At 42.8% G+C, this 27,487-nt stretch overlaps 2 protein-coding genes and 1 long non-coding RNA gene across 6 annotated transcripts; 1 reads left to right on the forward strand and 2 right to left on the reverse strand.

Moving 5' to 3' along the window:
* Positions 1-372: 372 nt before the first annotated feature.
* On the reverse strand, positions 373-18,833 carry mfsd3 (major facilitator superfamily domain containing 3). 3 transcript variants are annotated; one of them, XM_061671441.1, is made up of 6 exons: positions 17,941-18,833; positions 16,674-17,447; positions 8,689-8,836; positions 6,166-6,266; positions 4,511-4,620; positions 373-2,636 (listed from the first exon to the last, which is right to left on the reverse strand). In XM_061671441.1, the coding sequence occupies exons 2-6, from the start codon at positions 17,371-17,373 to the stop codon at positions 2,430-2,432; spliced, it is 1,266 nt and encodes a 421-aa protein (XP_061527425.1). In that variant the 5' UTR covers positions 17,374-17,447; positions 17,941-18,833; the 3' UTR covers positions 373-2,429. The 3 variants fall into 3 exon arrangements, with proteins under 3 accessions (XP_061527425.1, XP_061527424.1, XP_061527427.1); XM_061671440.1 differs by having other exon boundaries at positions 17,831-18,833; XM_061671443.1 differs by lacking the exon at positions 17,941-18,833 and having other exon boundaries at positions 16,674-17,820.
* Positions 17,329-26,545, forward strand: LOC133399709 (uncharacterized). Its single transcript, XR_009768249.1, has 3 exons — positions 17,329-17,655; positions 23,655-24,615; positions 26,471-26,545. It is a non-coding gene; the product is annotated as an uncharacterized LOC133399709 (long non-coding RNA).
* anxa1a (annexin A1a) lies at positions 18,852-26,541 on the reverse strand. Of its 2 annotated transcripts, XM_061671444.1 has the most exons (13): positions 26,502-26,541; positions 24,367-24,523; positions 23,732-23,834; positions 23,013-23,103; positions 22,577-22,671; positions 21,690-21,803; positions 21,371-21,461; positions 20,666-20,745; positions 19,899-20,043; positions 19,736-19,831; positions 19,598-19,656; positions 19,393-19,515; positions 18,852-19,279 (listed from the first exon to the last, which is right to left on the reverse strand). In XM_061671444.1, exons 1-13 carry the CDS (start codon positions 26,524-26,526, stop codon positions 19,220-19,222), a joined length of 1,239 nt encoding a protein of 412 aa, XP_061527428.1. In that variant the 5' UTR covers positions 26,527-26,541; the 3' UTR covers positions 18,852-19,219. The 2 variants fall into 2 exon arrangements, with proteins under 2 accessions (XP_061527428.1, XP_061527429.1); XM_061671445.1 differs by lacking the exon at positions 26,502-26,541 and having other exon boundaries at positions 23,732-23,865; positions 24,367-24,418.
* Positions 26,546-27,487: the final 942 nt, after the last annotated feature.

Here is a 27,487-nt window from a genome sequence, read left to right on the forward strand (position 1 = left end):
GGGCCTCCTGCATCACCTATCCCGCTCTACAAACACAACTCCAGAATAATGAGGCTCGGTGAGAAAGCCTAAAGTGGAGGAGCATTGAGGGGCCGCGTAAGCCGGCCTTAATCCCCCTTCATAGCATTTGTTGTGTCATTAGAGCTGCATGGGACGTGGATACTGTCACACAGGACCTATTCAGTCTTGTAGCCCTCACTCAGCCACACTGCAGAGAGACTATAGTCTTGTGGCTACGAGCAACGCTGGCTGTTCAAAGCAAGTCTTCACCCTGTAAAACCGCCCAGGGACCCCTCCCCCCAGGGTAGAAGATGCGATTGAAAACAGGCAAATATCAGAAGAGAAACAGAAACACGCAAAACACTGCAAAACTGCAATTCACCCAGCAGCTTTATTTTTAGTGCAAATCTCACGGTAGCTGAGATACGAGATGTGCTTTGCTACAAGTGTTGTCGTCCGAGGATGATAATTGAAGTACACCCGTAATTAGTTTTTCAAGCGTGACATCGACAAAGGCGTATTAGAGCCACAATGAAAAGAAAGTACATCGAAAAAGTAAAGTATGAGATTGATGAGAAGTCAGAGTTACAGTAATAAAGGTTGTTGTACAATACTTGAAAAAAGTCAGAATTTCCACGTAAGCAAACTAAGGGCAGCAGCCGCTGTCTTGCCCCAACAGCATCTAAGAACAATTGGGACTCATTAATAAACCTCTACCGCGCTTGTTTTTGGAATGCGGGAGGAAAACGGAGTACCCGGAGAAAACCCACGCAGGCACGGGCCAAACCCCCACCCTCAAAACTGTCTTGCGGATGCGCTAAGCACTCATTCACGTGCGGCCCAGAATATTATTTAATATTTGTTAAAAACACTTCAGGTTTATTTTCAGTTTGTATAGTTCGATAAAACACAAACGTTTGTACGCTCATTTCAAATTAAACTGCTTATAGAGTAGATGTGCCAAAGCAATGAGTATTTTGCTGGTTGTGTTACAAAATGAAATAGGTTTCTACTACGGTAAACCATGTTTTCCCTTAATATTTATTTATTTTTTTTTTACTTGTAATATTTCCTCTTGTAATTGTGCCAAAGTCTATGTAGACTATTTCTTTTCAGCGTGGCCCTAATACTCATTTGTAGATGTCAATTTGATTTGTACTTGTAGAAGCATGTGGCTGTTTTAATGAATGCTGGCTATAGCTAAGACTAACTTTCCTATAATACATTCAATTGCATTTGTTTTCGAAACTACTGAGGAAAACACTTCATATTTTAAGTTCGAACAGGATTGCTTGTATACAGTACCATAGTTACAGTATATGTGATCGAACATACAGCATATTACAGGGCACTCATATTTCTTTAAATGAAACACAGACAAATAGAAATAATGTATGTGGCATTGGTCTTTCAAGTTTCAAAGAACAGGCTTATTGCGGTTGATTGTAAAGTTTGATTTCTTTCAGTCGGAAAACTGAGACAAGATGGCTCCATGCAGCACGTAAGGCTGAGCTTCGCTACAGGAGGAAAACTTATGGAGCAGACAGTATACAGCACAATTTCCAAACGCTTCTAAAAGCAACGCTCCTTTTTAACATCATCTAGACAACTTATACAAAACTCAGGTGGATAGTTCCTGCTTTGTTGATTAATATTGTGCGTCTGTGACTTGAGACTAAAGTACGGTGACAGGGTTCACATTTTGTGTGTCGTACCATACGTTGTTGAAACGAGGTAGTAGACTCGTGCTGCCTGCTTAAAATTGTAAACCATAACTATCATAAGAATTAAATATATTCATATAGAGTACATACATTGAGCGTCTCAGGGAGGAGTTGTGATATTGCTTTTTTTTTGCAGTTGAAATTTGCTGGATCTCAACTGTCAACACAGTGAGCGTAGTTGGACTACATGCCGCCCCTAACACAAAACCATCACGCTCATCACAAGCAGGCTGGCTCCTGTTAAAGGTTTTATCGCACTACCAACAAATTCTAAGATATTCAATGAAAACCAAACTCAAATGTTTGTGCAGAGGAATTTATCTTAAAATTCTAATTTCACCGTGCTTTGTTACATACCTGACATCTCCCAAAATATGCCCATATGATATTTTCATTTTTTAGATGCAACAGTATGAAGCTTCTATTTCGTAACTATGGTTGTTTGAATACTAGCAGCCAATCTAAAGTTATTTTAAGACTTTCCATGCTCCTAATAATGTCCACACGAACACAGGTATACAACCAATGCGCTTCTTTGGCACTCTCTGGCACTATTTTAGTCTACCTGCAAAGTAGCACTTCCCAGCAAGCAAATCCATTTGTGTGGACATTGTATGTGGACATGCATCTTTTTGACACCGGTGTGGAAATACCTGTGTACGTGTGGACTTGCCGCCTAACATCTTACAGCCCAGATCGTGATATTCATTTGGGCTGCTCTTTGAGTTGGTGCTCCCTGAGAGCACCGGTAAAAGTAGCCGTCCACACGTGCAGGGCTGTTCCAGCAGAGAGGGTGAGGAAGATCAGGAAGGCCACTTGGAAACCGAACCAATCCACCACACCCCCGGCCAAAGCGCTGAACATCAGCTTTCCCAACACTTCCAGAGTGGCCAGGAAACTGTAGTGAGTCGCCTGAAATAGGGCAGCATTGGGTAAATATGAGTGATGAAATGTATACAATGTGTAGCGATGGGCATACATGATAAGTAAAGTTAATAATCTGTTGCCGAACTGGTCGTGGGTTAACGGTGTGTAGAAGTAATTGGGACAAAATAGACTGCACTGCTTGGCTGCAACCAGCAGAGGTGCTGCTCATTCAGTCTTAAGTAATTTGCAGTCTGAGTGTAGCTTATACTGTGTGTGTGAGTGTGTGTGTGTGTGTGTGTATATATACACATACACACACTTTTCAATGGCAGATGTGACATTTATTTCAAGCTGTTATGATTATGAGACATACAGTATGACCAAAGGGAGCAACAATGGATGAAAATGCATCAAGGAAAACGTGTGAGATCATGGCCCACGATGATGGATGGGAGACAACTAAGAAGAGGATCTGATCCCAGCCTTGAGGCTTTCAGGTCGGAGTGCGAATGAAAGATGTTACCTAATCTCTCCCAGCTTTCCTTCCTTTTCTTCCCGAGAGCGCTGCATTTAGCAGGTCACCACACCAGTGACACTTATAAATGGCAGAATGCCAATAAATAGTGAGCAGTTTCTTCAATATTTCATTAAAGACACTTGAAATCTTCCGCCAACTAAATGTCGACAGTACATGGTGTATGAATATTATTTTGTTGCCATTTTTATAGCACTTCAGCCAAAGAAGAGCAGTTCCATCTGTCATCACTTCATCACTTCTAAAGGACATCGCACCCCGGGACGAGGCGAATGAAATGACTTCGGATGAGTGACGGTGGTGAGTTTAGAGTGACCGGGCACACCAAAGAGCCTGTGTGACCACATCTAAGTGGAATTCCTTTAGTCCAAGCAACTTGTTTCACAGATTTGGTTTATTTCTCCTGGGGATCGTTAAGAAGCACTCACACTATCAGCTTTCAGTCACTGGATAGCTCTACCTTCAATAACACTCACAAACTTTGCCGCGTACATGAGCAGCTAATGCTTATCCTCTGCTGTCTGCTACAAAAAAAACAAAAACAAAACCAAAAAAACAGCATGTGTGTCATGAGAATCTTTCAAATGATACTCTGGTTCATATCATCACAACTTTGGGTCGATTCCCTTTTGGTCTAGTGGCAAAACAATCCTTAAATATTTGTCAGCAAAAAAGCCTGTGATTTTCTTTTCCCCTTTTAATTTTTCCTTTCTTCTGCACTTTACACTTGCTGGCAATTAAAATGATAATTTGTCACCTTGAGATTGACTGAGTGAATGGCTGCGCTATAACAACGATCACCTCCAGGCAATGATGGCCCAGTTACGACGGGGACAAAAGGAGTTATGTCAAAAAGAAGAAGACGAAAGAGGAGAGGAAAAAGTCAGAATGGAAAAGAGAGCACTTAAGGACCAGAGAATGACAAAGAAAGAGAGTGAGGTGGTTTGGGGGTGGGGGGGTCCTTCCAGGGAGGAGGCGGCAAAACGGAAAGGGGGGGGGGGGGGGGGGGGGTCAAAGAGGAAGGACGCACTGAATAGAAAGTGGGTCTTTTTTGAAATTTTCCAGGTGGAAACAGCTGATGAGAAGTGACAAGTAGAGTGGCTGACAGTGGGCTCGATGGTGTTAGGTGAGCTGCTGTCGGGCAGGAAGTGCCCGGCTGCCTCCCTTTGGTTCTTACAACAGGAAGTCATCGAACATCCCAAAGCAATACAATTAAACTGAGATCGGGGTGCAAAGTGCAAAAAAAAAAAAAAATCAAAAGGAGACATTGAAGTGTCAACAGGGAGATGACCTCACTCTTACGACACTGAAGAGGAAAAAAACAAGTGTTTAAATTGTTGCGTAACAGCAGTCTGAGCTTCCACAATAACGTATGACATCTTACCTGAATGCTCTCCTCGGCCCTCTGAGTGCAATGCATCATGGTAGTGAAGGTGAGTGTGGTGATCAGACCGCCCAGGAAGTGTTGAACGCTCATACTCAAGACGGCCATACCTGAGGGCGAAAACAATTACCATGACGCAAAGAAACTAGAGAAGGATCATCTTTAGCCCGACGGTGCGTGCTACGACACACTTTGAGTGCGACACACACGTCGCACTCAAAGTGTGCAACCGAAAAGTATCTTCTCACTACCGACACTCGCCCACCTTCTTGTCCCAAAAACACATGTAGTGCATCCTCAGAGGAAAAGCGCAGGGAGGTGTCGGTGAGAAACACAGAGGAACCACAGAGCTGATCTGTCACTGCTCCTGCGAACGCTGAATTATTCACTCGAGCTGCCAGAGTTTGTGCGCAATAAGACTCTTCAATCACACAAGACACACACACGATCAGACTGGAGCCGTGGAAGTAGAAGGTTATCATGTAATATTGAAAATTCTGAAACTGAATGTTTTTCCATTTTCTTTTATTTCTGGTTCCATTTTCCCTGATATTTTTGTTTTGGCTTTAAAGAGGAGGGGGGCTTCACTTCAGTCTGAGAGGCCTGAAATGGGGAACAGACAACGGGCGCAGATGAATGGCGCTCATCTGATTCCCAAATGCTTCGAGACGGGCTGTGCAACTCAATCACGTGTCATTCAAGCAATAACCACTGAATGGCTCTCTGGAGAAAGACCACCAACATCCTTTGAATAATTTATATGGATTTTATTTTGCAATCATTTGGCTTTAGACTGCTTGCCCAACAGATATATTTTACAGTGTGTCGCCTTAAAAGGAATTAGTAAGAACAGTAGTATTAAATAAAAGTAGTAGTTTCAAGTAAGCACTAAAATAAACTTTGTTAAATAGATAACATAAATGAATGAACAAAATAAATGTATCTATTATGCTTTATTTTAGCTTATTTAACAAAAAGAAAACTTGTTTAACAAAAGAAAACTATTGTATGTCTGATGACGGTCATCTTTTTACTGCAGCTTTTTTTTTTTTAATAAACCACACCTACTGGAGAATTACACAACATGGACGTTAAAGACCTTGATATCAGTTCACAGTCCTGGCAGCCAACCTGACTGAACTCAGGCGATGACACGATGAGCGCAAACACTTGTATTTCATCCATTTATCTAATATAAAGACGACAACACAATAGACTATTGCTGTAGTTAATGTGTTCAGATGTTGCCTGTGCTCATCTACTAAAGAATGAACGTGTTGGTTAATGCTTGCGTCAAATGTTTCATTCCAAAATATTCAACTTTAGTTCCAATTTAGAGAATGCAGCATGAGTTTGAAATATACACTCAGCAGTTAATTCTTTAAGGGCCCAATGCTCCTGTTTGCCCTTTTCTTTTGATTTGTTTTTTAAGCGCCTGGACCTAACACACTTTTCAATTACGCAGATTCTCCCGTTCAAACTACAGACACATCAGTGGCACATGGATGTCTCATTTAACATTTGAGGATTATTATTCTCATAAAGGCAGACTGTCGTATTGGATCACATCAGACTGCACGTTGTTGCTGCCGTGTGTATTCGAGAGTGGAGAAAGAAGCTGAACATTTTTTATTGCATTTCAATAAAAGTCTCACCTTTCATGAGTGCTGATGGTTCCAGCACAGTGAGTAAGGAGCTCTGGAAGACCATACTGATGGTTCGCAGGACAAAAACACGTCGCATCAGAGCACCGATGCTGCGCAGGGACAAATAAAGAAAAAATGTTTTGCTTTTTCATGTCTCACATACACAAGGGCATGCACGTGCGTGTGCACACAAACACACGCATGCACAAGAACGTACACTCGGCTGCTTAAGTAAACAAGTCCCCAGTCACTAATTGATTCGCTGTTAGAGCAAGAAAATCATCCCCCTGTGGTTTTGGTTCATGACGTAATCAATAAGCTAACGAGAACCCCAGCATGGGGAAGATAATTAATCACTGTTAATATACACACACAAACACGCAAGCACATGAACCCACACTGTTTTTTGACACCGAGGATTAACAATGCCAATCACTCAGGGGATACCTGCCACTCAAAGAAACAGTATGTGTGCACAAAAACAATGGAAACGTAAGAGAGGAAAAAAGAACCACTGAGGATGACCAAATAACATTTTCATGAAGAACAAGCTAAAGTGAAGCCTCCAGTATGGCCTGTCTGATCTTGTTTGCGGTCTATTGATTTATTCTGTCTTGGTTTATGCTAACACTAGTGTTGTGCTCAAGACCGGACTAGCCGAGACCAAGACTTGTCCGAGACCAGAACTCACAAAGAGCAAGACCGAGCCCGAGACAAGATGACACCGTGACGAGACCGTGTAAATCGATTTTAAAAACCATGACAAGGTCGAACAGCGAAGACCATTGTCTTTTTAATTTCGATTTTCTTTTAAAGACTGTATGTTTGACATCCCAGCTAAATTCATGCAAAAAATAAATTATTGTATGTATTACAAAAAATAAAGACTTAAAGAAGATCTTGGTTGCATTTAAGAAACATAACAGTCTGCAGCATTTTGTGACCCAAACGTGCACAGTGAAGTCTCGTAATAAAGCCAACTTGGGGCGGTATTAAAAACGCTTTCCAGAAATATTTCTCTCAGAAAGACAAAATTAGATTCACTGGTGTTACTTCCAGTTAATGTTAGCGGACATTTCGTTGTCCCTCAGTCACAACACCGCAAAGGTTGTACTGTTGTGGTCTACTCAAGATGACCAACACCCATAATGAGTTCTGTCGTCGGACTAAGACCGACCTGGGACAGGGAGCGCGATGCCAGAATATACCAAGGAGTAGAAGAAAGAGTAGTTGTAAAAGCAGAAATTAGCTACGTCTGCTAACTACATTGCGGTTGCAAATTCTTGTCATTTTTACTGTGAAGAATGACTTAGAAGACACTTAAACACTCAACACAACAAGTTTTGTTTCTATCTGTGTCCGACAAGAGCAGCAACGTCACTTTGCTTCATAAGAGTCATTTCGTGTCACGTCACAACCACGGAGTTGACACATAACACACACTTGCGATTGTGAATATTGGAACAGGTTTAACATTTGCGATTGCCTGCGTCAACCTTTTTCCGAGCAGCTCGCGTCGGAAAAAAAATCATTCCCAACACACTCCACACACCACATGGTAATCGCTGAGGAGAATCGTTCAGAGGCATCTGAGAATTGGAACTTTGCCAACTTAGATCACATAGAAGGGATCATTCTCAAATTTGGCCTTATTGTTGGTATGCGTGTACCCCGCTTAACATGCAAGCAAACAGAAAACGATGATGAACCGCAGCAATGAATTTAAGAAAATATCTGTCACCACAGAAGTCACATTGAAAGTTTAAAAACAGTCTGTTCTAATTTACACAACTCCTGTGATAGTCTAATTAGAAATTGTAAGATGTTTGTATCTGTAAAGTCAACAGTTGTGTGTGCGCACCCTGAAGAGGTTATGTGTATTTGCACACGTCTTTATGCGTGTAATGGATTTGCTGCTCATGCTGTTCTCACACCACACAGCAGACACGAGGGGGGTCCCCGAGCTCTCCGACAAGGCTTTGTTTACTTAAATTACTGAACACACTGAGCCAGGACGCGTGCATACATACACACACAGGAGCGCGGAATCGAAAATAAGGAGAAACAGGTAGCATGCACCCGAGTGAGTTGTGTATACGAAAAAACTTAGTGAGTAAGAGCAGAATGAGGAAGACGATGATTCTGACAGGCGCTACAGGACCCCTGCACATCGCCATGACTACCACCATCGCTGTTGTATCACTATCACCGCATTAATGCTCTTTCATGCACATTTTTGTCTGCTTGGATTAGCTATTTCTCAAAAATGAAAACAAATTCCAAGTACATGTACACGTTTATACATATAGCACAAAGCATCCTGCAGTGCAACGATGCAACAAAGAGTGATCATATAAAATTTGATTAAGAAACTGAAACCAACCTATTGAGAATAACTGAATATTGCTACAATAAATGTGTTTCATGAGATGAAAGGCAAGATGCGGTTGTCCACTTTAGGCAAAATACAGACGAGCATTGCGGCATGCTAGCGGTGGTGCTAAGAATGACACGTTTGCTGATGAAGGCTACCTGAACTGAGCGAGCAGTAAGCCTCCCAGTGACGAGCCACAGATGGAGAAGCCCATGGCGATGACGCCGTTCCAGAAGCCCAGCTCCCTGGCGCTCATGTGGTGATCCAACAGAAACAAGGGAAACATGGTGACTGCGCCCTGCTCGCCTGCACACAAGGTCATTTGGGGTGGGGGATGTTGGGGATGGACACATTTAAAAAGCTGATTTTTGACTACTAGATAAATGCATCGTTAATGTATCATGTGCCATAGCTTTCTCACTAAAGGGGATCTTAAAAATATTGACAATTTTTTTTGAAGGCTCTGAAATCTACGTGGCCTGCCATTTGCTACACATGCAGATTGCCTTTGTTTTTTTTTAAAAGAAAACACTGACTTGCACATAGTAGCCTACAACTAACGAGGGAAGACGTGAAAGTGAAGCAGAAGGGAATTAAGATGATTCTGTGCTTTCAATTTTAGACAGGTTGAATAAACCTTGTGCAGAGAGCCTCCATTTTCGTCGCAATTGTTGAAGGCACACTTTATAAGACCTGGTTTATTTGGTACATTTAAAATTGTTTTGGTTGTTATTGATCTGAGGTGGGGGACTCAAGTCAGATTATTGGATTCGAGTCCAATTTAAGTCACCAATTTCTGGACTTAAATAGCTAAAACTGAACTGTTTTTGCAAAGAAGAGCAAGCAAATATTGCCACACTGATAGACTACTACCCAAAAAGTTTGACTGATGAAAAAAACAAGCCAAATCTGCCGCGGTTTAAGGGCGTTCACACTGCAGGGCAGGATGCCCAATTCAGATTTTTTGTTAAATCCGATCTTTTTATGCACTGTAGTCGTTCACGTTACAAAAACAAACGAGTCTGTGACGTCACACGCATGCGCACAAAACAGGACGTCATATTGCGCATGCACACAAACACAAGGCGAAGGCGCCATGTTAGTGTGCATGTAAATATGGCAGCAAATAGGGCCCCTCGAGTAAGTCTCGCCGTGATGCATTTGTGGCAATTTGTGCAACATTTTCTTATTTTTATCCGTTCTAAAGCATATTCTCTTCACCATTGACTGTTTTCTTCTCCTTCCTCTGCCGTTGCTTTTTATGGGATATCCGTTTTGTCAAACAACTGTGACATTCATCACCTTTTGATGACGTATAAGTCGGATATCAACATATGTAAAAGGCCTGGATCGGATATGAAAACAATCGGAATTGTACTCTTCACAATGACATGAAAAAAAAGCCAATACATGTCACATTGGGCAAGAAAAAAAAATCGGACATGACCTGCAGTGTGGCGAGAGAGAGAGAGAGAGAGAGAGAGAGAGAGAGAGAGAGAGAGAGAGAGAGAGAGAGAGCTTGAGGAAGGCCTGAGTATTTGTTAACAATAAGTGTATCAATATTGATAACAGTAATAATATTATGGTTATTAGTGTTAATGACAGAGTAATGGACGAATAACGTTGTAATAACTATGATTGGCATTACTGCATTTTTGCTATACTTTATGTAGACCTAGACTAAATTTGACTTGCTGTCCCCCATTTCAGAACTAATAAGTACGTGTTTCAACATTTAAACATCTTTTAAGTACAGTAAACATGAAAAGCACTTCTTTCAAGAACCATCAGTCAGCTGTAACGAGAATGTTATTGCAAGTTGTTAAATCTGAAAGACCGAACAAAAAAGCAAGAGAAGATGACTACAGAATCGCATCCAGAACATCGGCATGCGCTGCACCTTGGCCTATTCCTGGAAAGTGTCAATAATAGATGCCTGACAAGAAAAAGAATACCCTCTGTCACTATCAAACGGGGGCCTAGCACTTTTCCTAATGCACAAAAAGGAAAACACAACAAAAACACCAGAACTTCCGAGATGAAACAGACATCACACAGACCTTTCAGTCAAAATAAAAAGTTTCTGTCAGGCAGTCAGACTTTCTGTGTGGTGTTGAGTGTGGGGGTAATGTTCTGCTGAACATTACAGTAAAATATTCAGCGGTGCCGACGACACGCCATTATTATATTAATGGAGACTGACTTCAGAAAGACAGTGGGACCAAGGAGCTGCGTGAGTGACAGCTTGGCTCCCAGGTTGCTGTCAAAGACGCACAACGCAACCAACGATTCGCTCACTCAGTCAGCCAGGAGACAAACAAAAATAGAGAAAGAGGGAGTGAGACAGATGAAACAGACTGCACAGAAGAAAAAAAAACCTGAGACGCTCCCAATGATCGAGAGTGCAGGAACAGAATGAGAGTGTCACTGCCTTAACAGTGGCGTGACAAACCAACAAAAAGAAACGCGCAGAAGGAAATCTGTGCATTTGGCGTGCTGGTAACGTGTGTCTTTCTTACACTTCTGTCACTCGTGTTTCCCTGCTGGCAGTTTACGATGTACAAATTAAAAAATATAATAATTAGCTAACGAGATGCACTTGTAGGGACGAAACACACCATGTTACTGTAGTAGGCAAAAGACGTGCATGTCTTGTGAAGTGAAACCAATGGAGACATACTGAACACAGAAATTTTAATTGCCATATATTAATCACCAAGCCAATACTTTGGGAAAAATACCATGTCACGGTTGTTATTCGAACTATTAGGTCTGTTTAATTTAAAGATGAAATAATAAACAAAAGAGAAGAATGTATAAAGTTTTGTAATTTAAAGCAAATACCAGATCCTAAAATGCATGATTTGTTTTGTTTTTTTAATTCTTACTCTGAAAACAAAAATCAGTAGCAGTAGTACCCGTGACGCCAGGGTTGTTTACCCATGCTCCTCTGCCTGTTTGCCTGTTGTTGAGCTCAGCGCTCGGCACTTGCACAGTCCTGCATTCAAGTAATTATTTCTTTAAAAGAGGGGGGTTGGGGCGCATGCAGACAAACACCACCGTGCTTGATTATTCCCTTCTATTAATATTCTCAAAGCAACAATTGTCCATTTCAGCAGGGATTTCATTAGATGTGCAAAGATTAAACAAACAGAGCAGAGGCGAAGGAAAAGGGTTGAAAGGGGGACAGAATCAATGAGCTGCAACAGAAAAAAAAAATGAGGGGAAAAAAACAAAGAAATAAAGCAAGAGAAAGTCAGTCACAATGAGAGAAATGAAAGGAATAACGGAGAAAATGATGAGTATAGGTGGGCGGGGACAAGAGAAGCTGATAGAAAATGGGCTGCATGCAGGAAATGACAATCATTGACGCGTTTATTCCCCCAAAATGTGAGTTAAATATGACTGGAGAGAAGGGAGAGCAGTCAGAGATGGAGACAGTTTGAGACAGAGGGATAGCGGGGTGGGGGGGCACAACAACACAGACATTGTTACGAGGTTAGTGAAGAGGAAACAGAGGAGGATGTCAGGCTCAAAGAAACTCTACTGTTTGTGTTTACATTCGAGACAGGCGCCACAAAAAAATACACTGAGAGAGACAAAACTAGTTAATATTAAGAGCGGAAGTGACACACCGAAAAAGGCACCCGCCTTTATTTTTATGTTTATTTCGGTTTATTGAGACGCTTTGTGACATTTATCTCAGCAGTGAGATTGCTTTTTGTTTCTGCTTATTGGATCTTCATTCTCTTGACACCACTAGTCACAATGAGAGGCGTTTTCAATCCAATCCATATGTGTGTACCTAATGTTGTGACTGGTTCGTGTGTGCAGCTTGGGCACAAGGGACAGGCTGAATACCCAATTAGTGAGTTGATAGTTGAGACTTTTTGATGAGTATGGTATTCGCCACATGACAAATGACTGCCATCTTTGTGAAATGTTAATTAAAAAAATCTCTCTGGAACCCATCGTCCAATTTTCAAAGTTCTCGATGCATTGTACTCGGGATGAAGTGGCCATCCCAACCAGACTTAGCATTTCGACTGACGGCCATTTGGGGGGAAATCTTGTTGCAATGCTAATTGTATTGCAGCGCATATAATGTTTAAATGAGTGTAAACAATTGTCAAAATAAGGATATCTATTTGGGAACACACAATGAATACTACAAATAACAAAAACAGAACTGTAGTATACCCATATAAATAACTACCATTGATTTTCCCCATATCTAATCAAGGAAATTTTGTCAAATACTCCTTCCCATTTTGCACTAAATTATATAAAATGTCCCCAGCAGGTAAAATAGCTATTGGGTGTCCAAATATTGTCTTAATGAATGAATTACTGTTACTTAAAAGGTAATAGACCTGTTGTGGATTGCAATGAAGCCTTTTTGTCTGCGTTCACTTCAACACCGTAGCCGTCAAAAGTGACATTTAACCGAGAAACATCTGTGCTTGTTGAGCCTGCTCAACTAACAGACATATTTTCTTCAGCAAATATTTAGAGCGCATTACATATTATTGAGCCCCTGTTTGCCCCCTGCAGTTTATTTTGAAAGCACAAAGTCAATACTCATTCACCAGTCACCAAACCATAAAAGAACAGTTTTATAACACATAAATGATGCATGGAGGAGGTGGTGCGCATCCTGCGATTAGTTCGATTGGTGTTCATAACAGAAATGATCTGTGCAGAAATGCTCACCCTTGACCCTAATGGGGAGCTGACAGCTCAGGTCACAATTAATGATGAACAATAAATGAAAAGGAAAAAGATTAAAGCATATACGGTTATGCTCAAAAATGTACCACTATCCTCAAAATGTATTTGTAAATTAATCCATGTTTGAACGCATACGTACAAGCGCAGTGTCTTCACTCGAGCCTTATTTCACAACAGTAAGACTTGAAGCTTTTTGCAAAAAACACACTTGAAATCTCACAAACGCATGTGAGAAAATGCATTACGGTCCAGTTAAAAACAAGGTTTGACTTGTTGGCCATAATTCCAAAATCACAACACTGCTCATCACCAAAAGAACACGACACCTCTTGCATTGCATTTGAATTGCATACCTAACACTGATTGCAAAAAAAAAAACCGAAACCTTTATTCCAAGTGGTGTGATATGAGATGATGTCTGTGCATGTGTTTGTACTGCATACCGTATATGTGTAATGCATGGGGGTTGGGTGGTAGTATAGAGAGGGATCAGGGCGGGATCAGGGTGAGATGAGGGTGAGAGGTCGGCAGGGACAGTGAGGTCAATCCTCATGTCTATGTTGTAGCTTAGACAAAAGAGCTGGCAGAGCTCCAGAGATCACTGAAGACAGTCAGTCACTCTGCTCGACAATATTAGGCCTCACTCTTCTCAGAGTTGCATAAACAAAGACAGGTTCATGCATTCCACATGCTTTAGTACCTGTGCAAGCACATCACTTGCCCAATATCTTGTGCAAATGAGTCTGTCGACGCACGTTTCCGCATAAAGACATATGGAATCCCCATCTGTACAGAGGTCCTCTAGGGCTGAAAAACACGGGAAAATATGCTTTTTGGTAGCGTGTGTCAAGTCTTTTGTCACACATTGTCGGACTCTTTTTCATAACACGAAACAAGCAACGAAAACATTGTCAACTTCTCTTAATCAAGTGAAACTATTAAGTCCACCATGATGGCGCTCAGCCGTGAGTGATGATGGCAAGTAGGCGTGACAAATTGACCTTATGTCCTTCAGGGCCCAAAGGTGGAAATGTATGCATTTACTTTCTGACCAATTGCCCAGGAAAAAAGTAATCGATAACATTTGCTTGAACTTTCTATTAAACACGGCATCGTTAAAATGCGATCGCGGGAAAAACATGGAGGAGCAGGCCTTGAAGAACAAGGTAGTGCCAACACGCAAGCATGACCACCACTCAGGGAAATTAATTGAACTGTACTTTTCTTGTGCCGCAAAGAGACACTATTTTTATTCCATATGGTTAATGAAGAAAGGATGGCATGCCCCAACACAGTAGGTTTCTACATGGCCAAATGTGTTTTATTTGTATGCTCGTGTTGTTCTGTCCCTCTCAGTGCACCATTTGGTGCTTGTTCATTAATTCATCCCTCCCATCAGTCTCCCATCCCTGCGAGTCCGTTTCCCCTCTGGAAAATATCCTCCTGTCGCCATAAGTTCCTCTCCTCCCCCACAGACATCTTCTGGCTTACTCCCACATTTAAGTTTTTTTTTCTTTCTTTCTTTCTTTCTTTCTTTCGAGAGTACGATTTGTTTTATTTTTCTCCTTCATGATTCACCTGGACAATTCTCAAACAAACAGCATCTCCACTTCACGTCAGAGACTTGCTAACCACAGATCTTATAACAGTGACGATGAGCCTAGGTTGAGTGCCAAGAACTGCAACGGCATTCCCATTAGGGTTTTGTTGAAGACATTTTAGCTGATTCGGCAAAACCAAGCATTAAGCTGTTAAGTAAGAAATCAAGTTACCGGTGAATCAAAACCCCATGCTGTGACTTTAGTATGATTAAGACTTGAGATTGTCATATCGAAAAAGATCATGGGAGCGTCCCACATGCACACGTCACGCCTGCAGTCACTGGCGGCCAGGAGGTTACACTTCAGAGCAGAGCTGCATTCAATGCAATCAAACTCAAGAGTTCATTAGGAAGAGATGAGAAAAAGGGGTACAAGCTCGTATTTGTGTCTCAACAAAGACGATCGGGGGGGGGGGGGTGAGGGGGTTGTGATCAGGCTGGGAGATCACCGGTCCCACACAAACATACGCCCACACCGCTTCAATGAAGAAAAAAAAACGGTTTCCCGCTGGAAATTACATTGAAACCCTGAAGCCTAAGCCATTACAACGCAATGCTTTTACATGGAAAAGGGAGAAATATTTAGGGTTCAGTTACAGGAAATGCAAACAAGTGATAGGGGTGTCAATAGAACAGCAATGCAAGGTCGCAATGATGAAAACACGTAAATTAGAACCGGCTGAGTGCATCCATGAGCTCGTGAGACAGAGAGAGTGCTGCAGGGTGGGGGTTTGCTCCCTAGACAGATTAGGGGCTCCAGCCAGCCTTCATATTCTGTCTAGTAGTGTCGTCTGTTGGGGCTCATCCGATTACGGAACACTCTCTCAAAAACACACATACGACTTCAAAACAAAAGGACTATGCATTCTCACGCATGTGCAAGTGAATGCTATGCAAATGGGCACCGACAATTACATTTCCCCCACCCACATGCAAACACACGTTTGAATGATACGCTATATCCTCTCAGTTTTGAAGACACAAAGACCATCTAATCCTTCCGTAATCCCCCTTTGCTACCAAACTTAGAGACATAAACTCTCTCACCCACACACACTCACAGAAATGGTCATAAACGGCTTTTTATATAATTTCCCTCCAGAACTATGTTGCTGACAACAACCTCCAAGTATTTACATAAATTCAATGAAGTATGGATTTACTTCAGGTATTGTTTAATTTATATTCTGTGGATTTCAATGTATATATCCCGATGTAAACTCCTGACCACTTTGGCGGCTCCTTCTAGTCAGTACTTTTAACAAATGTCTACTTTTGCCTGTGATGTGACAGAACTCCCTCTTCACAGACACGCCAACAGGGACATCTAGCGGTGGGCTTGAGCCATACACGCAGACGATTTATGAAAAACAAAAGTCATCCAAAAAGACAAAATAGACTACTAACACGTCATCGTTCGGCCAAAGTGCTTCAGTTAAAAAACTAAAATGCGTGAGGAGACTCACTCTGACACACTTTTTTTTGTGTCACGTGACAGGCACATTCCATCCAAGAGGCATAGCAATAGATAATCGAGTTGCGATTGATACTAGTGTCAAACATTAATTTCAGAACGTTTAAAAATGTGACAGTAGTACTGAGCAGTTTCTAATATTTTGCATGTTATAAGACAAATATCAGAAACACATCTCAGTCTGATATAGTGTCGATTCAGATTCTACAAAAGATGCACATGATTTGCTCTTGCGTGCCACATAAAAGGATGTTGCAGGCCACATCTGCGCCCTGGGACTTGAGTTTGACACCTGCCATCCATATGTACGCACCTGCTTGTTTCTACATCAGACTCACCCAATTTGTACGTGAGCACATAGAGGACTGTCCAAGCGGTGCCTGGGACAGCCAGCAGCTTCCTCCACACTCTCCAAGGCATCAAAGCATCAAGTCCCTGTCCTCCTCTTCTGCTGCCATCTGCCTGTTGGCCCCTCGCAGGCTCATCATCCAACACAGGGGCCCCCCACACAAACAGGGCCACGCCCGCGTACACGAACGCGAGCAGCATAAACATCCAGCTCCACCCGGCCACGTCGATCACAGCCAGCAGCCCGCCTCCGGCGAACACCGAGCCGGCTTTATAGCCCACGACCTGGGCTGTGTTACCCAGCCCGAGCTCCCCGCGACCTTTCAACAGCCCCACTGCCGCTCCATCCACTGCAATATCTTGAACAGAGGCCAGGGTGTTCATGGCGAGCAGGGTTCCCGCAACTCCCCAGATGTGCATCTCTGGAGCCAAAGCAGAACTGGTGAGACATGTCAGCGCCAGTCCAGACACTGTTGCCACCAGCCAACGCCGCTTGGTGCCGATCCTGTCCACCAAAGGGGCCCAAAGCACCTTGAGGACCCATGGGAAATAGAGCATCTTGGTGAAGCCAATGCGTGTCAGGGAATGGCCAGCTCCGCGCAGGTAGACGGGAAGCAGGGAGGACTGGAGGCCGTAGGGGATGCCTTGGACAAAGTACAGCAGGCCCAAGAAGACGAGTTTGTTATTCATGATCTAGCTCCGAACGTGCAGCGGTCCATTGGTCAGGTTGTAGTCGTCATCGTTTTGGAGCAGACGGAAATGACCTGAAATGGTAGGAGTCGTATGACATTCATGGTTAATGACGCTGGCATTTTCGTTGAGCCATCATACAGTCTAGTATAGGTAGTAGGACGCTCAAGTCCAACTGGATTTGACCCAACACCGGCCGGTCGGCAGGAATATCGCTAACATTAGCCATGTATAATATCATAACCACGCGTGCCCAGCAGTGTGTGAAACATTGACGTCATGGTATGCCGTTTCCTTAAAATCTACTTTAGCGCCGGTTGGCATTTTTATTTTTGTATTTTGTCCGTTTTAATTGTGAACGCTAGCTTGCTAATTCCTTCGACGTGACATTTCCTTTGCAACGCTTAGCTGGCATGCTCCGTCAGTCAAGCGAATGGATTTACAACACACACATCACCTTTGTAATCTTATTTCGGAGTTTTTGTTGGTTAAATTGCTGAGAGTGGATCAATCTTACTACATACTGAGGACATGAACGTTGGTTAGCCGAGCGCTAGCTTAACTCACCGCTCTGCGCTTGGGATGTTTACATTGGTGGTGGACGAGGTTGCCACGTCGGGAAGTCACAATCCCCCTCCTTCTGCTCATGTCAAGCGAGGACGGCAGTTGACCAAATCTGGCAACCCTGATACGAACTCGGAACTAAGACATAACTGATAAGTGTGATGCCCGTAACTAATCCCTACGTTAAAATGCTATGATGTACTGAGAAAACACAATGCGACATCGGTGAAATCTTCTGAAAAACTTAAAAACAGACTTTTTTTTTTTTTTTATGAGATGTCATATTTCCCTCTTCTAACTTTGTACTTATTTAACTTTTTTTTAGTTACTATTAGTATTCTTATTATTACCATTTTTTTTTTTTTTTACTTTGCTTTTCTCGGTTTTTAAAGTCTATTTATATTTATCATCCTTCATCAGCCCTCTTGAGTCGAGTGGGTTCTTGCATGGCCTGGGTTTCCCAATCTGTTGTTGTTGGTGGTGGTTTTATATGCGCATGACAAACTTATTGTGTTATTGTGTTTTATGTACGCTATACTGTCTGTCAACAGCACTGTGTAAACAAGTGTTTTGAAAGGTGCTATATGGATTATTATTATTAACAGCTGACTTTTTTTAAATATAAATACACGGCAGTACTTTGGATGGTATTTGAACCATGACCTCTGAACTGTGAGACGGATGTGCTAGCCAAGTCATCCACCGTGCCGTTATTTCTTATAAGTATTATTTTTTGGGTGTGTGTTTTTACAATATATATACTAATAATGTGGTAGTTTGTAATTACATAAGGTGGATAAGCGGTCAAGAAAATGGATGGATGGATGATTTGTGTCTGAAAATGCACCGTATCTCCTCTAGATTCCTGACTGACAGTTGACGTGAGGTTAGAAAGAAAGACAACTCACATATTTAAAAAAAAAAAAAAAAAAAAAATAACACTTTTATTTGCAGAAGCTCCTTCGGTTGCACCGGTATACAGTATAATTGTCACATGAGGAGGATATTTTGGTTGCAATAATTGACTCTTTTCTTTCAAGCGCCTGTTCTGTCACGCTCTAACTGTCCAGACAACACATTTTTTGACTATCTCAAAAAGTGTTTTGGGTTTAGAATTAATATTTTTTTAAACATATCTGCTGAGGCAATGCTGATTTGGCATACATCTTTTCTCACTGCTGTTATTATTTGTTGCTGTGTCACGACAGCGTTATTTCACACAGCTGGACTTGGAGGCGAGCCTTCAGTTGAATGGCCTTGTCATCGTCATGGAAATGAGAAATCAGTTCTCACTCCCGCACAGAGCAAGCAGGATCTTCTCGTAGTCTCCTTTAGTGTCGTCCTGGAAAAAGAAATCAGCGTTTGAATATTGGAACTCCTGTACTGCCTTTTATGAACAACATAGTAAGTATGTTCAGATAGTGACGTGTGTAGCTTTACTCTCTGTTTTCTCACCAGAATGTCCTGGTAGAGTGTTTTGCCGTATTTCTTCTTGTACTCCGCCCTGATTGGTTTCAAGTCTTTTTCGGCACGGCTCACCATGATACGGGTAAGGATGTTTTTGCGCGTTCCGGATCCCTGAAAGGGAAAAGTCAAGAGTGAAGACACTGAGAAGATGGTGCAAGATCCTACATGTGGTAGCACTCTGTGCATACGACACCTTCATGGCCAAGTAGAGCTTCTCAGCAAAGAAAGCAGGCCTGCTCCCAGCACACTTGACTAGAATGATTTGCAGTACATTACATTCACGGCAAATGTATAAACGTAACCGTGCTTGAGCGTGAGATTGTGCCTTTACCTACTGCTGTTAGGCAATTCTCAATGTCACCCTTCATCTCCAGGTCAATTGCCTTGGCCACGTCCACTTTGCTGTACTTTGAGTACCTCTGAAACACTGAAAAATAAGAGCGACACGCATTAGGAGAGCAGACACCACAGAAGAGGGCAGCGAGCTAGCTGACCTTCACGGAGATGAGCGGCGCTCCTGACAGTGAGGATTTCAATGAAAGCGGAGCAGTCTTTGCCTCTCCTCCCCTCTCCGGCCTCATACAGAGACCTGGCGTCGCTGTCAATCAGCTGTTCGCACACTCCCTCTGTGCGGTTGGCCTGCGATACAGAAACATTACGCAGAGATCGGCATTCTTCAAAGCAAAGCGTCTGTCAAAATGAACTCTAAAGGATATGACAAGGTGTCGTAACGCTATTCCGCTGGTGTGATGTCATCTGAAATGTCATTGCATTATGGTAACTTGAAGCATATTTAACAGCAGTTGTCACGTTATGCATTGTAACCACCTCTGGGAAGCTTCTTTATGTTTTGTTATGTCACTGCCCAGATCCTGCAGCGCTAGCGCAATGTTTGTTTCCCATTCTTTCCCAGTTTTGAGGAGCTTAGGATAAAGGCTATAGTTGGGTTCAGCAAAGAATTATGAGGAGCGACAATTTGCTGATTCACGATATTGTTTTTGTTTCTGATTTTACAGTATACCACTCGGTGGGTTCGTTATTAAATGTTCCTCGTCGTGAACGTTGCTGTGCAAATATTTGCATGTGAGGGATTCCGTTGAATGACTGCCTGTCATTGTGGCAGCTCCAGTGGGAGAGTGGTATGTTGCCATAACCTATTAAGACTATTCTGCAGCTGCGAAAGAAAGGCTGAACAAAATCCGCCTCAAACATCCTGTAACAAACGAAAGAGCGCGTGCACATGGAATCACACATATTGTACCTTGCAGAGTGAAAGGAGTGCATTTCTGAACTCTCCGCTGGTGTCACTTCTGATGTCTTCCTCCAGGTCCTTTTTGTAATCTTAACAAAGTCATTGGACAAACATTTTAAACAGTCAGTCAGCGTATTCATTGGCTTTCTACTTTCTCCCGTACTTTACAGTGCAACATCTTTTGCCTCCAAGTTTGAACAATGCTATAATGACCATACTCTACATATATTCCACTAAAATGACAAGGAAGAGCAATCAAGTCACTAAGAAAATGTGGGGCATCGTCATTTGTGTTAGTTTGTTGGCCGGCTACAGTGCTTCCTACTTCATATTGGGTGACGAACAGAAAAGCGGTGCCGTTATGATTCTGAGGTGTGGACAGCTCCATTCATGTGAAAGCGGATCAAATGGGCAAAATCTGTTCCGACATATCTGCACCATTATCCATAACGTGTTCTTGGCCATGCACCGCCTCTCAACTCTCGGTCTTGTCGTTTTTGCATCATCCTGTTAACTGCATCTGTCCTACTCTTCACATCAACGTATTACTATGTTGAAATGACTGCTGTGGGGAAAAAAAAGGTCATTCAAACCACAAAGCTGGTGGTGGCCTAATACGTCTGCACAAAACTGTACCGTGACATTCATTTGTATTTCATGATCACGACTGAATGAAATTGAAGGTTGCTGCTTGACATTTAGCTACACACACACCTTCCTTGTAGGCCTTCTTTATTTCCAAAATCTCCGTGTTGGTTCGAGAGGCCAAAATCTCGACGAGCGTCTCCTCGTCAGTTCCCAAACCCTAAGACACGGGATCCAATTGAAAAGGGGTTAATACAGAAGTCGTTTTTTGGTTTTTTTTTTATACGAGCAGCTTTTCCCAACACGGTTTATTATCCCGATGGGACAAGTCAGGATGAATACGTGGAAGCGGGCGGAGTTCTAGAACAAAAGACTGGACTCGGTGTTGAGCTCCAAAGGGGCAACAAGGGCAGTTCCCGGAAGGCCGTGGGCCAATGCGCACACGCACCTTCATGGCCAGCTTCAGCTGCTGGGCGTCATATTGGGCCGGTGTTTTCAGCAGAGCCATGACCACTTCCTCCAAATCTCCCTTCAACGCCTTCTTCAGTGCTGCCTCCAGAGGCTTCCGGGAAACAACACAACCAGAAATGCTGACAATTATAATGTTTGGAGTACTTTCCATACTTTTGTAATGCACTATATTGACTTCAGTAAAGTTTTTTTTTGTAAGCTACTTTGAATCCATTACATTGAGCTACAGTCTGCTCACTACTTTTATTTGTGTCTCCCCCCCGCCCCCGTTTTTCAGAGAGACTTCTGCCTCGAGCGCTGTCACATGACTCTGTTTCGCTAATTCTGTGCAGGCGCCAGCGCCGTTCGACTCGATTGCACCAATCAAATGGGGCCAGGCAGCCACGTGACTCGTGCGTCGTCCCCCGCCGCCCCGCCCACAAGCACAGTTTACAACGTGAACAACGGCGTGTGACACGCGGCCCGAAGAGGCACACAAGCCTGCCCTTTACATTCAATCCATCTTTGCCTGATAAACGACGAGAAACAACAGATATGTTGCTGTCCTCTGTGTCTTTTATAAAGATCTCATTTTTCAAGGATTGAGTTAAATACACATTTTTCGGCAATATCTGAATTTGCATATTTCTATTGAACTTTATGCCCCGATTGAAAAACAATGAATTACTTATTCACCAGTTACTTAATAGTTGAGTTTGTTCCCCTCCCCACCCCACACTGAATACTCACTCAAGTCAATTATTTGGAGGACTACTTTTGCCTTTCCCTTAAGTTATGTTATTCTAAAGTGACATTACTTGAGTTTACTTTTTGTCTACTGTACCCACGTCGGTGCATAAATTGTGAACGATCACCCTTTGGTACCTTTCCGCTGGCTTGCTGGTAAGCTTCTTTAATTTGCTGCCTCTGCTCATTGCTCCTCTTCACCAGTATTTCAATGATGGTGTTCTCATCCACACCTGCACGAATGACCATGTTCATGTGAGACAGAGCCACAATTTCTGCTATAATGTGCATCTGAGTGACATCTTTCATGTCAACTTGAAACCGTTGACCAAGCGCTCACTGATTGTTACAGCGAGAGAGCGTCTCCGGCATTTGTGTGGCCGTGAGCACGAAAAATGGTCGAACGTGAATAGACGTTGGCCCAGGCGTTACACGTCTACCAGCAGGAGGTGCTGAGTTCTAGAAACAAAAGGGAGCCCCCTTTTTTGTTCCTGCCAGATGGCACAATTTGTACTGTATGACCCGACAAGTTGGCCCAAGCCTTCCTCAGAGGCCCTATGAATTTGGAGATCACCTTTAGCCTTGATGGCCTGGTCCAAGACGGCCGCATCGCCGCTGGAGCTGAAGTTGGGTGCCGCCTTCACTGTGCCCTCGTTCTTTAAGACCTGAGATGCAACACAGATTGGTGTTTAGTGGTACTTTCTGGTAAATATTAACTTGTGCACGAGGGCACAGTTTCTCTCTCTCCCGTATTCATCTTTATTCAGAAGCAAGCTCATTTTGTCAACGATGATGATAAAAATACATCCGTATTAACCTTCATGGTGAAAGATGCCTTTTCGTTCCCTCCCCTGTACTGAACGAGTGTGGAACGCAACACAATGATGCCGGATAACCTTTAAGCAGGGGAATGGTGAGCAGCCTTCTACTGTTTGTTGAGTGTAGATAGGGAGGGGCTCAAATTCCTCCTCTATTGAGTCACACACTCACAAGACACAGAAATGCTCATTTTCTTCGTTTGGAGGAGTGAAAAGAATCTATAGTCACCATGATCCTTTTTTGTCTTATGCAATAATTAGCCATACTCTCTCATTTTTCAGCCCCGACCCGCCCTGCCCTTTCTGTCGCTAAACTTTGAAACTTTCCACTCATTCGTTCTTCTTCTCGCTATCTTTTTGTGTTCCCTCCCTCTTTCCTTTTCTCTAAACTCTGCCAGGAAAAACTTTCCGCCCGAGCATACCACAGGAAGGGAAAAAAGGGGAAGAAACACGGCGGTTGGCCTTAGCGACTTACTGACTCATCGGGCATGCCCAGATAGACTGTCTGCATCATGAACTCCCGGATGAAAGACATGGCGAGGCTGGCGAGGCTGGCGAGGCTGGCGGGCGGCACGACTCTGCCGAGTGAGGACACAGAAGAGAGTCAATCTTTTGGGGGGGAACATATAGGAAACAACCGTCTGTAAGATCATTTGTAAAAAAAAAAAAAAAAAAAAAAAAAAATGTGAAAACTGCATTGAAAGGCAATATTTCCAAAACAATCCCAATTTGAAAAGTGCCTTCCCCACATATGTGAGCGTAAGCTTTGGCTCATGTCCAGTCGGCGGATGTCGATTATAGGAGGATAGTTTTCCACGATGGCAACGTTGTGGAGGCCGCCTGGCCACACCCACGCTCACCACCGACACGGACGGCAGTTGCGGCCTCTTCGGATCGATCGCCTTTTTCATGCATTATACGCACACGAGCTTATGAATGCGTAACAGCACAAAAGTGGCGCCTTTCCGGCCACACCCGCACCGATGGCGCAGAGGGAGAAGGGAACGTTCATGCATTTGCGGCGAGCAGAAAGCGTTCGTGCGTTTTCAATGTCCGAGAGAGAAGCGGGACAGCATTCTTGAGATTGGTGATGTCAGCGACGGGTCTTACCGTGTGGCTGTGAAGGAGAGAGACGTTGAGGTGGGAGTGAGCTTTGCAGGGGGCGCTCGACGAGCAGAGGGATTGGATTTATACCCGTGGCAAACTCCACCTCGAGGCGAGCCCGGCCCATCGCTCCCCTCCCTCCTCGCCCGCCTGCAATCCTGAGCTGCAGCCAACGTGGAACAGAAGCAAACAGAACGACGTCATCTTGATGGGAGAGAAACACTCGTCTGTTGTACATTTACTCTTTGTATTCAGGTACTACTTGAAACACAAACAAAGTAAATGTGCTTATACTATAGTTTACTCTGTATATACTTTTCTGGAGATATCATTAACAATTTGGATATACAGTACTATAAAAAAAATAAAAATACATGTAGTGGTAGTAGTAGATGGTAGTAAACGGTGTAGTATGGAAAGCCGTTTGTCCGATATCCGCGCTGGACTAAAACGCTCTTTATCCTCGAGCTGGTAAAACAATTCCGCGCAATAGGCGATTAATCGGAATGTGATCGTGGTTCGGATTTTGGCTTGTCACGATCATGGGAAAAAAATAATAATAATACAAATAAAATAAAAGGCACCGCACACACACAGCTCCCCAGAGGCCGAGGCGCGTGCAGCAGAAACAGCAAATACAGTGTCAGAACTTAAAAATAAAAAGATAAAAAGACAAACGCTTCCCCCCCCAGACTCTCTGACATGAAATCATATATATATATATATATATATATATAAATAATAGACAATAGAGTCACCCCAGGCATGCCAAGGTTTTTCGCCATGACTGTATTTATTTTTATTTATTGTTTTTTATCTGTATTTTTGAATATATTATTATTTTACTTGTTACCAATTTATTTTTTGGTTTTATATTACTACTAGTAGAACGACTGTCTTACTAATAAAAAAAAAATTCTAATACTAGGACTACTTTTCTCTTACTAGTAGGCCTACTAGAAAACCTTGCCAGGAAACCTTTGTGCAGCACTGGTAGCACTACTAGCCCAAACTAGGAGGCATGTGTCATGCACTAGTAGCTTGCTGACGCTCCCCAGATGTCGATGATGTCCCAACAGGCCAGATTAGCTCATCACTGATGACTGTGCTTAACTCACAGTGATGACTGTGTCCTTTCAGAGATCATCACGATGTTGACTGACAACATTACACACCCTGATGTGCAGAGGGGGGGGCACTCGCCAACGGATACAAATAGTCTTACTCTGCAAATCCAAAAAATAAAGTCACACACGTACATCATTAACTGGATTGGAATGTTTTAAAAAATGGTGTTTTTATTATGCCGTTATATTATCATGTATGATAACAATGCCTGCGAGTGAGGTGGCCCTGCTAGCATACTCCCGGGTAACCTGATGACTATTTGGGGCGTCCTCTTACCAGCGCAATTTGTGCTGCTACAGAGTGAAACTCCATCTTGGAGGGGTTTAATATTTAAAGACTGTGGAGAGTTTGGTTCCCCGCTCGGAGAACCCGATCAAATCTTGCTCGTTGTCATGGTCGGCACACACGTTCTCAAAGTGAAGCGCACGAAAGGAACTGCTCGGATCTGCTCGTAGGGACGGGTAACCGTTTCATTTTCCATCTGCGTGACTATTCACAAGTATGTTTCTGGGATTTATTTACAAATGGAATGTGTCGACATTCCGCGTCATAGTAGAGATTTGAGATCAACTGTCACGAGAATGACATATGTCTTCTGTGAGATGAGATTTATGCATCGCACACTGGCAGCAGGAGAGTCCTTTTAGTAACGAGGAAAAAATATGACGCTGATATTGTATTGGCAGTTTGACTCTTTAGAATTGCTGTTGATTAACAATTCAACGATGTGAAAGCTTTGTGACCTGGAACACAACAAATATATAAATATACAAATAGCCTCCATTTGCTTTGTTTTCTGAGTCACCCTTTTATTGTAAATATTCAATAATACCATTTATATAGAGTACTAGACGATGACGAGCATCATTGCGGCACTGCTGCTATAACAAATCTAATGGAGGCCGGAGACTTTTGCACAGTACTAGATATAGAATTTTTGTAAAAAAAAAATAAATAATAATTGTATGAATATTTTGTACAGCTCAGTAGCTTGAGTTCCTGTACATGCGCACCATCAGTTGTGGCAGCAACACACATTTGCCTTCAAAATGTACGTCAACTCTTCTGGAGCTGACACCGGGTCCATCACGTTGACCTTTCTGGGAAAGAAACTTGGACGCCATCACTCTGTGGCCCCTGCAGGAAAGAAATGTGAGTATAAAACTAGCAACAAAATGGAAGCATGTGAGCACAAACAAAAGAAACGGTTGTATGATGGTCATTAAATGGTGTCAATTTCTACACAGCATTAAAAAAAAGAACTATAAAGCTACTCTAAAGCCTTTGGGAACTCTCCTTTTGTGCAATATCATTTCATACTCAGGTAGGCTAGAAATAATCATTGACTGTGCCCAAGTATGTGAAACATGTGCATAAATGCATGTTTGGATGAGTTTCGTGAGTGGAAACGATTAAGATCTCGACCCCATCAAACATCTTTCGGGTAAACTACAACATGGATTTTTTTTTTTTTCTGAATTCCCACGTCTGTGGCCTCCACCATAAACAGACAGACTCCAACATCTTTAAAAGCAAATCATCAACAATTTGCTGACAATTGAAGATGTAGACGCAGAGGCCTCGAGCCCTTAGAGCAGTTGGAATGACTAATCTCGCAATAGTCCGGTGCAATGACCATTGTGCAAAGGGCGCCGAGACCTCAAGGAGTGGATGCAGTTTAAATTGACGAGTGGCGCGATCATCTGGGACAATGTCGATTGTGCAAATGTTGCAGATACTCCTCAGTCAGTGTGCAACTGGGGTAGATGCTACTAGTGCAGCGTGGCGAGACTACTACAGTGAGCGCACGAGTAGTATATAATTGGCCCCGACAAATTCAGACCAAAAAAAAAATGGCAGCATGTTGCAATGGAATTGTAGGTTAGCTGTTTAAGACCTTGATTGCAAGAGGGAAGAAGCTGTTGGACTGTTTGATCTATATGATAGCACCCAACGAAATGTGTAACAAATGCTAAAACAGGAAGTGCTTTAAGATGAT

This window comes from Phycodurus eques, chromosome 3 (genome assembly GCF_024500275.1).
Source record: "Phycodurus eques isolate BA_2022a chromosome 3, UOR_Pequ_1.1, whole genome shotgun sequence".
Classification (NCBI taxonomy): Eukaryota; Metazoa; Chordata; class Actinopteri; order Syngnathiformes; family Syngnathidae; genus Phycodurus; species Phycodurus eques.